Below are 14,068 nucleotides of genomic sequence, written 5' to 3' on the forward strand. Positions count from 1 at the left end.
CTGAAAGGGAAAAAAACAGAACAGCCTTCGAGGTCGGGTCGGGCTGGGTTACTGCTCTCTCAGACTTCAGTCTGTCTGAGCTGCACTTAAACTTGTAATTCTAACCTGTACATATATTCTCAATATATTCTCGACTAACTGCCTCGCAGTGGTCTTTATGGCGTGTGACCGGGCCAATTTAAATTTTCCGCTTTGTTTCAAATTTCCCCCAAACAACAGCGACTTGTTGTTTTCACTGAGGAGGACATCTCTGCACCACGAGGACCATCTGGATCTTTTATTTTCCTCTGCTAACTGAGGCGCTGTGGAGGTTCGCCATTACATTCTGTTGCTGGTTTGGTCACTGGCAGGAAAAAGAGACCGATCCAAAGTCAGAACTGGTATCTCTCTGTTGCACCATCCCGAGAGAGCTGAGTCACCAGCTTTAAATATTCTCCTCTCTGGTTATTGCAAAACTGACTTACTGAGAATTTACTGACCGGCCAAGTTAAACTCAGTTTGGGAGACAACAATATATGACAAACGGCTGCGTTATCAACTGGAAGTCTGAAGTCGGAAAGACGTAAAAGCGCTGATGAAGACATTTAAAGGTTGAACTGTTGGAAAAAATACGCATTTCTGGATTTTGATAGCAAATAAAAGTCAGGATATTTTAGCCTTTGCTGCACCTTTTTCTTTTAAAAGTCTGTCTCTGTTGAATCCCAGAACTTTATGAGAGTTAAATACTAAATCGCCTTTAATACACACGCTCCTGCTGGGCATAAAACTAACCTCATCTGACAGGATTTATCTGATTCTGCACTTACGATGCAGTTCTTTTGCCTTGTGCAACTTGGAAGAAAACAACAAAAAAAAAGCCATTAAAACATTTTTCACTTCTTCTCAGTCATGTTGCATGAGAGAGACTGCTGATCTCTTCCCTCCCTCTGGGGTGTTGTCTAGACAGGAGGAGGCTGTAAGCCTGGCAGGCAGGCAGACACTCCATGGTTAATCTGAAGCAATTAGCTCATTTGTCATCCGCTGCCTGCTCTCCGTCTATCTGCCTCCTCCTCCTCCTCCACCACCTCCTCCTGCATTCAGCTAAAGGTCACAGCCGGTCATTGCCGAGTCAGATGGCTCAGAGAGAGCAGACAGACACAGAGAGGGAGGGGGTCAGGAGGAAGGAGGGAGGGGTGGAAAAGAGGATGATGTGAGGGTAGGAGAGGAAGGAACAGAGAAAGACAGGGAAGAAGAAAATATGGTGGGAGGGAGGGAGGGAGGGAGGGAGTGGAGGAGGAAGATGGAAAGATGCAAGGGTGGGAAGGAGGAAGAGGGAAGGATATAGAATACAGACCGGCCTGGATAATGGATGTCTAAAATTGTACTACTATTTCAGATTATTTTACAGCCAAGAGCAAATTTAAACACCGACATATGTCAGAGAAGCCACCGCAGCAACACAGACAACGCTGAAGTCAAACATTAAAACCTTTCAAGGAGATGATGAGGGAGTGAGACAGGATGCTCATGTGGCCAGAAGACGTGTCCAGTGATTAGTTCATTATACAGAAGTGTGTAATGCAGTGGCGATACAGCCAGCTCATACAGGAGACAAGCGCACATGCAGATCTGTGTTCAATGCGTGTCACTTCTCAAGCAAAAATGTCAACTCTTTTCTGGCTGCAGCTTCTTAAAAGTGTCGCCCCGCTGCTTTTCTTTGTCCTTCGTGACAGGCCGAGTACATGAGAGCTGAAACTCCATTTTGAGGGCAGATACAAATATTAGGGACTTTACAAATGCACTTTTTCTGTAATGATCCCTCAAATCAAACACTTGTGACAAAGATATGTAACGAAGGCGGGCTATTTTGGACAAAACTGTTAATATATTGGAAACAATTCTGTTAGAAAGTAATCAACAGATTAATGGATGATGAAATTATCTCCACAAAACACTTCCATATTTTCACAAGCAGTAGGAGAGCTTGGACCTGCCATCACTTGGCAGTACATACTGTAATATGTCTCCTAACTGGGAAGTATAGATGTGTAACTGACATTATGTCATTATGCCTGTTTTTGAGGAAGTGCTGCAGCTCCCTAACAACCCCTAACCACACTCCAGGAAAGGGCGAAGAAAAGGAAGGTAGGACAGAAATTATAATAGAGAAGAGAGAAAATAAGTTTAAGGACTCCTGATGGAAAGAAGTTTAAAGAAAGGAAAAGACACAGGAACAAGACGTGTGTATTGAAGCAACAGAAAGAAAGAGGAAAGAAAGAGACGAGGAAGGAGAAACAAGTTTTTAAAAAAAAAAATCAATGATGAAAGGAGAAGAAAGGGAGAAGGGGAAGGAGAAAAGGGCAGGAAGAGAGAGAGAAGCTTGCTAATTCCTCCCTCCCCCCTTCGTTCTCAGTCCTCGGATGACTCGACAGTCTGGGGTAGTCAGAAATAGCACAGACAGCTGTGTGTGTGTGTGTGTGTGTGTGTGTGTGTGTGTGTGAGAGAGAGAGAGAGAGAGAGAGAGAGAGAGAGCATGTGTGAGTGTGAGAGAGAGTGTGTGTTTGTGTGTGAGAGAGAGAGTTATAGGTCATAGGTGCACACAATTTGCTTGCTTGCCAATTTCCATGAGAAAGGCTATAGGGGTTGGAAGCAGGGGGGCACACACAAACACACACACACACACACAAACACGGACATACACACACACACTCCATTGACTTTGGAAGCCATGGTCATGGTGCAGCCAACAAGTGTGGGAACTTTAGTCCACAAAACTCCCACTGCTGGTTTCAACAGTGGGAAATAAGAGGGAGGTGTGTATTTTTGTGTTGGTGTGTGTGCATGTGTGTGTGTGTGTGGATGTGTGTGTGTGTGTGTGTGCGGTCTAGGAAGTCAATTATCATCATCCCTGCTCATCTTAATGTACATCTCCTTTATGATTCTTGCCTTTTTGTTTTTTAATTCTGAAAAAGGAAAAGTAATTTTCTTTTTTGTTTCATTTTGGGACAACACAGTCATGATAAGATGGAAAGACACAACGCTGCAGACGTGTGAGAATCACAGTAAATCATATTTTATATTAAGATATTGAAATACAGTATATCATGCTAAAGTAATAGATCATGATGAACTGACAGGGAAGAATAAATAAAGTAGATCAGAAAAGAGGGAAGGAGAGCGGAGCATTAGTCTAAATTTAGCGTGCTAATCCAGGGAACTCCCATGTTAAACTGTGAGTCCCATCTGGAATGCTAACTATGCTAACGCTATCAGTGAGTAGGTCACAGACACTCTTGCAAGCTGCTGCTCATCCAATCAGTGAGAAATGGATATTATATTTCTGTGGGGCTGGTATGTCGATCGTTTTAGCAATTTAGGAAGCTAATTAGCTACAGATTAGCTTGTTGACAACACACCTGCACAGCACGGCATCTTCATTGACAAATCCACCTTCCTGAGCAAAGATGCGTCTGTGGTTGTTCATGTTAGTAGTAACAAAAAAAAAAAGACAGCACATTATGAGTGTACAAATACATAATAACAACATGATTAACTGTGAGCTGAAAAGTCTGCTTTCAAACGACTATTTGATTAGCTTCCTAGCTTGGTATGCTAGCACACCAGAATGATGAAACGTTGTGAAACAGAATGTCAAAGAAACAAAAAATACATTATTTGCACTTTTATAGATCAGCGTTTCTCCTTGATGTACTTATTTATTTATCTATTTGCTGAGCTGCACTATGGTTGGTTTTGAAGTTGCAATAAATACAAAATATCTCCAGACTGTTGATGTCGGTTGGCACGCTCTTCACCAGCGTGTGGGCTGTAATAACCTGAGCTACGATTTTCCGTTTCAACACCGAGGACATAAAAATAATGTAGACTTGAGACAAATTACATAACATCTGACCAAAATGAGTCACACTTCATACGGGATGTTTCTTCTTCAAATTAGTTTCTGCTTTCATTATTTCACTTCCTTTGAGAGCGTGACTATGGCAAATTTGGACGCGGCGGCCATTTTCCTCGGAAGAGACCTCAAATGCTGGAATGCAAGTTGAAGAAAAGTATGAAATCTAACAAACTGTTTTCATTCGACTGCTTCCTGATTGATCAGAAACTGAAAAGATGGCAAGGCAAAACTCCATATTTGATTACCCATTAGCTAATGTTAGCATGCAAACACTTTTTTTTTTAGCTCATTACCATTTGATTACATCCAGTATGTTTCCTTTCCTTTGGTAATGTTAGTTGGAAAGTGGATGAATGCTAGTGTGAGCAAATACGTTGTTTTACCTTGAAATATAGCTCAATGTCCCTCCAGATTTTCAGTTTCTACAGTTGCTACAACTTTTCGAATTTTCTTGCTAACAGCATTTGGGCTTCCCACCCCAAGCATGACATGACCGATGTGTGAATAAGGTCTATTTCAACATCTTAAGATGTACTAGAATAGAAAAACAATGTTACCTTATGGAAAGCAATACCAAAGCAATATAGAAATGCATAATGTTAAGCTTCTGGTTCTGCCCTGTCATAACAAAATGACACATTCAATACCCAGTTGTGTTTTTAAATGAATGTTTGTCTCACTTCTGGGTTTGTAATGTAACCACAAACAGCAGTCTGGCTGCTCTTTAATAGATAAATAAAATAAATACAAAATTAAATGGAAGTCTGGCTGAGCTGAGATCAGAAACATCAGCGAGCCCGAGACAAAACACAGACAAAAGCAAATGACACACCTCGTGCTGTAATGGACACACACGGTCATTAATGTTAACAACGGAAAAAGTGAGAATATGCAAAGTCCAACGAGACCAGAAATCACACGCGCACACACATGCACACACACACACACACACACACACACACACACACACTGCTCCTCTGTGTACTAGCTGACCTGCAGAGCATTCTGTCTGAAACATATGAAAATCAAACCTCATTATCAGCTGCTTGTCTGGCTCTGTGAGTGTGCGTGTGTGTGTGCGTGCGTGTGTCTGGATTGTTTGAGTGTGTGGTTTGTGGTGTGTGTGTGTGTGTGTGTGTGTGTCTGAGGCTCATTAGAATTCTAGCCAGAAGGAGCTAGACTACCCCTGTCGTCTCGCACCCCCGCACACACAGATACACGCACTCAGTCCTACGTGCGCGCACACACACACACACACACACACACACATTTAGACCTTCGTACACAAACACACACTGTTCATTTGAATCTGAAAGAGAGAGGGAAGTCAGACAGAGTCGCTGTGGGCAGGTCACATGCAGAGGGGTGTGTGTGTGTGTATGTGTGTGTGTGTGTGTGTGTGTGTGTGTGTGTGTGTGTGTGTTTGATGGCTCTGATCCAATGTGATGCTAGACATAATAGTAATCATTAACAGTCTGCAGTGTGTGTGTGTGTGTGTGTACACATGCACACAGTGCATCAGGTAAGTGATGGTCCAATCCAATGTGTCTAAAACTAAAGTCTTTATCACAAGTTTTACATTATAGTGCGTCACAGATTGTTTTCATTATCAATTAATCTGACGATTGTTTCCCTAATTATCAACTGACTCTAAGCTACAACAATTAATCAATTGATCGATAAGGTGTCAACTATTTCATTAATCGAAAACTGCTTTTTATTAATCGAGTGACTACTTAAGAAGAAAAAGCCAACATTTCCTCTTAAATGTGAGTGTTCCTGTTTTATTTCCTCCTCTGTGCCCTCAAACTGAATATCTTTGTGGACAACACAAGACATTTGCGCCCTCATCTTGGGCTCTGGGAAACACTTATTGACATTTCATAGGCGATTAATCAAGCAAATAATCAACAGATTAATCGACAATCTAAAAAATTGTTAGTTGCAGCCCTAATTTATAATAATATTTACAGTGTTCACTGGATTTATTGAGTTGAGAGCTGCAGCTGTTAGCACTAAATAAGATGACACAATAAAGCAGCAGATCATCACATCTGAACAGCCTGAACCAAGAAATCTTGTCAGTTTCACAGACCAAACAACTAATCGTCTATAAAATATCAGAAAAGGTGTCAGAAGATTTCTCACACATTTCGAGTGCTCAAGGTGATGTGACTGAATGTCTCATTGTGTCTGATCCAACAGTCCACAAACCTAAAGCCAGTAAACTCACTATGGCTAAACGTTTTTCTGATCAAAATAATTGCTGGTTACTTTTATGTCGACTGACTAATCAATGAATCGATTCATCCTCCTCGCTCCTCACTTTCCTTTCATGATGCTGACTTTTTGTTTGTGTCTGCCTCATTAAGATTCAGGACGTCTGCTTGGACGTGAATCATGTGCGATCCAGACTTTTTATGTTGGATTAAAAAGTGTGATCACGGTAAATTAAGGCTGTAACAAAATTCGTCGTGACTCAATGAAGGTCGGTGACCTTTTTTCACGTCAACATTTTTAAAATCTGCAGTCGCTGCGAGGACAAATCAAACTGCATTAACTTTCCTCTGTGGAGCCACGCTGACGGTTACATTCTGTGCCGTGAATCCATTTCTGCCCTAACAGCCAATATTTTAATAACAAAAACATCATTTGCAGCTGAAGGTTAGTTTGACTGATAACCTTCACAAAAAGCCAGAAAAGTGTTCTAATAACACATCGTTTTCTTAAAAGTAAAGAGGTTTTTCCCTTTTAGCTTCAGAAAAGAGAAGTTTTGTTACTCATGAGAACGCTGTGTGTCTGTTTCAGTGACGAGAGGGGAAGAGGAGCATTGAGGCGGCAAAAATTGAGTCTAAAAAATATTCAAGGGCAAACCTGTTATGTTGAAACTGCAGGTGTGTGTGTTAGATAAAGTGAATGCAGTTGTGCGAGACAGTGTGAGATCAAGCCTGCAAAGGAGGGGGAGGCTGCGGGTAAACGCGCGTGTGTGTGTGTGTGTGTGCGCGGATGTGTGTGTGGATGTGTGTGCGGATGTGTGTGTGGATGTGTGCGCGGATGTGTGTGTGGATGTGTGCGCGGATGTGTGTGTGGATGTGTGCGCGGATGTGTGTGTATGAGCCAGACATGCTGTCCTGTCCAAACAGTGTGTTGCTGCCAAAGCAAAACCAGCTCAGCCAGTCCTTACACACACATACACACACACACCCACCCCCCACACAAACACATACACACACACACACACACACACACACACACACACACACACACACACACACACACCTGGCTAGACACAACAATGTCTGAATGTTCTGAATGTCTGACCCTCTGTGTGTGTGTACGTGTGTTTCTGTGTGTGTGTGTGTGTGTGTGTGTTCTGGGAAAATCAATTCCACATTAATAAGCAACAGTAATGAACTGAAAGAACATCTAGCTGCAGCTTCAGTTTATGTGAATGTGTGTGGAAAACAGGTCAACATCATGAATAATGCTTTAGTATGTGTGTCCAATCGGTGTGTGTGTGTGTGTGTGTGTGTGTCATGTGATTCAACAGGCTGTCTTACCCCCAGCTATATACGCAGCCTTGCTGAAAGCCCTACTAATCAATACTTCATATTAACAATGAATCGTATAATGTCAAAGGGTTTTAAGTTCATTTCAGTTACATGAAATTCATTCTCAAACTCTTGAATGTGAAGTCATAACAGGCCAGTGATTTCCACTGGCACCCTCCAGGGGGTCTTAACATAAAACTGTGAAGTCCTGAAGTGAAGAAAAGGAAAAGACAGAAAAAAACCCAATATTTCCATTACACAAGATTGTGTTTATATATAACTGTTCTTCTCGTGAGATCTTGCATAATTCTGTGACTGACACGGTCACATGTGATGAGTTGCAGGTGAGAAGGCCGTCAAACCAGTGACCACAGTCCAAGACCGCATTTCCGCATTTGTAAGTGCGAAACTACTGCATGTTTTTAGCCTTTGGGACATTCCAGCCATGTTTGTGATATTTTTTTGTAAAAGGTCTGGATAGCTCTACAGTTTATGGTGAGAAAACATGGTGTTTTCGTTTGTGCCTTAAACCTCAGATCAGAAGCACAGCGTTTTATGACATCGCCACAACATCAAATTCAAAACTGAAGCTCTTCTAACAGTTGGGTTGTTCTTTGACAAAAATTCAACAAGGGTCGCAACCAACAACTATTTTCACAACGGATACATCTGCTCTATCTAGCTAGTCATTTAATCAATTATTTGTGTACAGGGTTCTCCCCAGACGGTGAAACAACGGCGCTGCGCCGCTATACGGCTAGGTCAGCGCCGCTATACTCAACAATGTTAGCTGCTTTATAGCGGGTGTTTGTGGGCTGCCGCGGTTGACGGTGACGAGCGTCCGTCCGTCCCCCGGTTGACGGCGACGAGCCCCCGGCTGACGGCGAGGATCGATTGAGCGTCCCCCCCCCCGGACTGACAGTGACGAACGTCCCCCCCCAACTGACGGTGCGCCGCTATACTAAAAATTTCTGGGGAGAACCCTGGTGTAATTTCCAAAATGTCAGAAAACGTCTCGTCAGAAGCTCGTCAGAATTTCCCTGAGACCAAAAGTGACATTTTTAAATTGTCTTCTTTTATCCAATTCAAACATTTACTACGAAAAATAACGAAGAAAAGCAGTAAATCCTCACATTTAAGAAGCTGGGACAAACAACTGTTTGACATTTTTGCTTGAAAAATGACCGAAACAATACATTGATTATGAAAACACATTTGACAATTAATTTGACTTCAATCAACTAATTACATTTCATCGACTAATTGTTGCAGCTCCAAATGAACAAAATAACTTCTGCTGCTCACATTTTCCAAGATCCCCATCAATAAACAGCAATATTAAAGTCTAAGGGCTCATGATAATGAGGTTCGTTAGCACACCGCATTAAATTAATACTGAAATCTTTTGTGATTTAATTTGTTCATAACCTCATCACCAAGCCTGTCCACCACTGAGAAACAGCACAAGCATGTGAACGCCTGAACGCTCCCTGTCTGACCAGACTGAAGCCTCGCCTGCCTCACCAGGGCGGCTCAGTTGCCGACAGTAGAAACAGTATAAACACCTGGCTTTGAAAAGATCTTTTCTTCCTCAGAGACTCTGCTCAAATGATCCTCCACATGAAACAACTCGCCCTCTCCTTTGTGTCTGAGAGACAGATAACCTCTGCTTTAGACAAAACAAATCTCTGCAGGAACCCAAACAGCATCTCTCTGACAAAGACATTCAAATGAAGCGTAGCAAAGGAAAAGTTTCAAAAAGGAAAAGACAGAGCGAGGGAGGTGTAGTGACGCATATATTTAACTGTCTGGGAATTTAACAAAAACAGAATTTCTGAAGGTCGGAAGAATTCTCGCGTCAACGTTTATCGAATGTGACATCTGGAAAATATCCAACACACACCTGGAAACTCTTATTCGGCCTCTGTGTGTGAGGAGGCAGAGCAAATCTCCCGTCTAGTCCAGCTCCCTGCTGACAGTGACTTATGTTGTCAACATTTCTCTGCAGCATCAGTGTCAGAAATGTTTACCATGAGTGGATCTGTGGTTGAGTAATGAAGGCTTAATGGATGGACGGATGGCAAACAAGCTGGGAAACTGGCTCTGTGCCTACGGAGCACAAAACGATATGGGCCTCATATATATGTGTGTTTGTTTGTGTGCCAGCTGGCAAGGCCGACCCTCTCTTCACTGAACGAGACGTGGGAGGTTGGTGGACCCAGTTGCTTCTGATGTTGCCAATAATCTGTCAACTCAGGTGTGATGGGAAACTTTCTGTTGGCTCGCAGTTTACTTCCTGCAACAAGACTCGCCTCTCACCGTCCCATTTGTAGGACGCAGCAATTTGACTTTTTTAAAGCAAGTTCCTCACAAAACTTTTCTCTTTCTAAGGCCTTGTGACTGAACCAGACGGAGACACTCAACTCATAGCAACATGAAGGTGAGGTGGAGTCGGATGTGATAACAGCCTGTTGTCTCGCGGCTTGAGACAGAACATTGTTTGAAGTGCAAACCTTGATCAGACATCTGAATCTAATCAAGGCTGTGATACTAAACCTTATGTTTTGTGCTTTAAAATTTCAGATTTTTGGCCTTGGAAGAGTGTCGCTTATTCCCGTCATTATTATTTCTTGTGGTTACCAAACTTGCACTTTCAAAGTCAAACACCGAAACTTTTAAGTGGTCAGAAGTTGTGTTTATGTCCACCTGCTTGATTAAAGTCTGTTAATCACTCTGCTTTTAATATCATGATTCAATCAATTAAAAGTGCTCAAGGAGCTTCCTTTACTAGACTTTCCTTGAACTAGAGATGAGAACCTGTTTCACACCCAATTGAGTATTTTGTCTATACAGTGTCATACAGTTATAATTAAGAAGCTACAAGAGTCCAAGGTGAGGTCATCAAATTGCTTGTTTTGTCTAACCGACCGTTCAAAACAAAGATACATATATTCCATTGTGGGCAGGCTTACGTAATAATAAAGTAAGTAATAGTATTACCCATCAACTCGAAATTGTCAGTCTGCCATTTTTTTTTATTCTGCCATTTTTTTTTTGTGCTTTGAAAAACACTATCTTATTGTGGACTAAAAGCCAGGATGGAGATGAAAAAGATGTGCTTTCGGATTTAGCCAATTTAGACACAGCTCAATAGACGTGACTATTCAGAATGGTTACTTCAACATTTTATTCTGATGTGTTCGTGGGCTTTTATGTTCTCTCCTTTGGCCCCTAAAACCATTAAAATCACATCATTAGTGCGCAAATAAAGTTGCGTCTGCTCTGGTTGTCTAGACACACTGTAGTGCAGCCTCTGTGGGGGTTGTTGTCGTTGAGGTGGAGCTTGGTTTGTGTCAGGATGTGTGCTTATAATAAGAGCTGCCTGTTTGTTTGAATAGTTGAACGTATAATGATCATTTTAGGTAATATAAACAGAGAGGCGGGGTCACAGTGTCGTCTCTGTGTGTGTGTGTGTGTGTGTGTGTGTGATTGTGTTTGTGGATGCAAATGATGTGGTCCCAGCTGTTTCCTATGGGCCAGAGGGCAAAGTGAGGCAGACACAGTCCTCCCTACAAGTCTGCCTGTGTGTGTGTGTGTGTGTGTGTGTGTGTGGAGGTCAAGCCCACGGTCATGAATGTCTATGTCATGTGTGTTGGGGGGTTGAGACTGCGTGCGCGGCGATTGTCTAGACTCGGTCTCGGTGTCAGGAGCAGCTGACGGCTGAGTGACGGCTCTGCTCTACTGTATATGTTGCAATTTATTAAAAGGACACCATAGTACATCACCGTGTCAGGGACAAGTCAGCGATACTCTGTGAGCACAGTTTATATTGTAGGGAATAATACGGAACTTCAATTTTAAAGCAGATTCAATAACATTTTGTTTATGTCAGTTATCTTTAACACTCCTAGGAAGACGTATTTGAAGATATTTTATATAAATGCAACTTGATTTTAACATTATCTCCATTAATTATCTGTTTACACATGAGCCTCCACTTCTAAGTGCCACAGAAGGTGTTAATGTTAAAAAAATAATGCTTATATCCGCTTACAACTACATCTAAGTGTGTTATAAACCCATGTATGAATAGTTTATATGCTGCGTATGCTACATGAAAGTGTTCAAGTCAACAATAACCCTCAGTAATGTGGACATAAGTGGGTTAAAGAATAGTCTGAGTCTGCATTAATGATTTACTCAGACGGTAAACAGCCTCACATCAAGACAACCATATATATCAAACATGTTTGCTATCAAAACGTAAAGTCAATGTGCATGTTTTGCTTATTTGGAACCTTTGCAACTGTTCCGACACTTCATCTGAGACTTAGTTGGCTTAACAACGACAGAACATCCAGTCAGATATCAATCTGTCAGTCTGCTGTCAGTTGTTTTATTACATATTTACTGGCAGCATTGTGACCAGATAATACTTGATGATTTTGAAGTGACGAATCAATCAGCTCACCTCATCAAAGGCCTCATACACACACCTAAACATATCCACACCCTATAAAACAATCTAATTAAACTGAACTCATCAATGCAATCAATAAACTCATGCAGGGTCACATTTTGGTAACTTAAAAGGGTGTGTTTAACTGTAAACACCAATGATGAGTAATAATGAGAGTGTCGTAATGCACGGAGATGTAAACTGTTAAGAAATATTACATAAAATGACAAAGACGCGCTTCCTAAACCAGCCTCCTCTGTCGTGACAATGAACCTTTCACCCCTCCCCCTCGCTGCCTTCTCCTGACCTGACCCTCGACCTCTGCCCTCCCAGACACCCAGACTGCCTCTCTTCACCCCCTCTCCCTGCAGATGCTGAGCAACATTGGTTTCATATGCAAAAAAAAATCCCCCATCAACACAAATAGAATTTGCATGCACGCATCTGAATATCTGAATTTGTAATGGCAATTATGCGCTGAACAAATGTGTTGAAGCTGAATCACTTAAGTAGGTCGGCACAGAGATGTAGGCATGATGTTTCTTATTTCTGGGCCTGTCACGCACATATAACAGCATCAAAATAGATTTGTATTTGTTGAGAGGCCACATTTCTTTCCATGTCATCCAAAACGCTGCTTTGAACGTTAATATCCGTTCACTGAGCAGATGCTCGTTTCAGCGGCTACAGAGAGTCACCAACAGCAAAACAAATACATCTTGAACAAGCTTCATCGTCTTGAAGGTCTGTTTATATTGTCATACTACAAATCTATAAAGCAGCAGTGTTTATTTTCCATGTCACACACTGCAGTGACCTAATCTATACTCATTAATTAAACACACTTCAAAACCACGTCTTGCGGATCTGCGTAATTACAGAGACCCAAGCAACAAATAACACCAAATGACAGGAAGCTATCGAGAAACCAGACAGCCAAACAGAACTTTAACTGGCTCTGACTAAATAATGAAACACAGGCCGCAATCTGACCGTGTCATCGGCTGACGTTTAAGAAATCTTAGAACAGGTTATGCTCACTCTTTCTTACAAAGTATAACCACTTTTAGACCCAAAAGTAAGACAGATTAAGCTTGTTAGACAGCTCAACAGACATTTTTGTCCATTTAGAAGAGTTTATAATAGCTCAAAATCAATTTAAAGATATAAATATAACTCCTTTTAAAAGAGGGCAGCATTACATCCACGATCTATTCCACATTAGCAGCCGACATTAATAACTTCCAGACCAGACCAGACTAATTAACAAAAGCCAAGACACTTTTCAATTTCTGCTTAACACGTAATCAGATGTTAATTTGAACATTTAGAAACTAGACAATCCTACATCAACTTTCCCTGGCACAGACTAATTAAAGAAAGACAAGACTGGTTGTTTTGAGCTTCTTCAACAGACGACAGTTGAAGTATTTAGAGAACCAGACAGCCATACAGCCTATTTTTTTCTACTTCAGACTAATTAATGAAAAACAAGAGACGATCTTTTCCACATTGTCGTCTGACACTCTATGAATATATAAGGCAGACAGTCATTGGCTTTATTTATAGCGCAGCCTCTTGGTCCTCAGACAGTCTCAGTATGGATTTATTCACACAGTGAGACAGACATATAGGGCCGACTCCGACTTCAGACTAATTAATGGGACAATATGGGTCCAACAGACTACATGGGCCTCAGCTGAGCGCTGCCTTGTATGCAGATTATATGCAGAAAGCGCACACACACACACACACAAACACACACAACCCCCAATGAGACGATGACCTTGGCCCGTCGACCCACACTCTGCATGCATCTACATATATGCATGATGAGAGCATGATGATGACTTTTTTTTTTCTGGTTTCTGTGGGTGCGTGTGTTTATTGGCGTCTAGACCGAGAAACAATGAACAGCTGAGAGTTTGAATGAAAGGCACGAAGGGAGAGGAGAAGAAAGGAAGGAAGTACGGAAGAAGGATGTGAGCTAAAGAGGAAGGAGATCATGAAGGTGGGGAAGGTGATTGTTGAGAAAGATAGTTTGATTGTTGAGTCTCGTTCCTTGGGTTCAAACTTGGGCCAAATTCCAACCCTCCCTACCTTTTAAAAGGAGGAGAAAGAAGGTGGAAAGAATTCAAGTCGCTGCACAGTCGGACGAGCTGC

At 41.8% G+C, this 14,068-nt stretch overlaps 1 protein-coding gene across 3 annotated transcripts in view; it reads right to left on the reverse strand.

The window, feature by feature from the left end:
* pmepa1 (prostate transmembrane protein, androgen induced 1) overlaps window positions 1-14,068 on the reverse strand; it is a 43,623-nt gene that overhangs the window by 18,972 nt on the left and 10,583 nt on the right. The window contains exon 1 of one of the 3 annotated variants that reach the window (XM_030420265.1): window positions 3,396-3,440. The exons of the other annotated variants lie outside the window; for them this stretch is intronic. Coding sequence (XP_030276125.1) covers window positions 3,396-3,417 — 22 coding nt within the window. The 5' untranslated portion in view covers window positions 3,418-3,440. Of the gene's footprint in view, window positions 1-3,395; window positions 3,441-14,068 lie in introns of those variants that run through there. 3 annotated transcript variants of the gene reach the window in all.

Source organism: Sparus aurata, chromosome 6, assembly GCF_900880675.1.
Source record: "Sparus aurata chromosome 6, fSpaAur1.1, whole genome shotgun sequence".
NCBI classification, from domain to species: domain Eukaryota; kingdom Metazoa; phylum Chordata; class Actinopteri; order Spariformes; family Sparidae; genus Sparus; species Sparus aurata.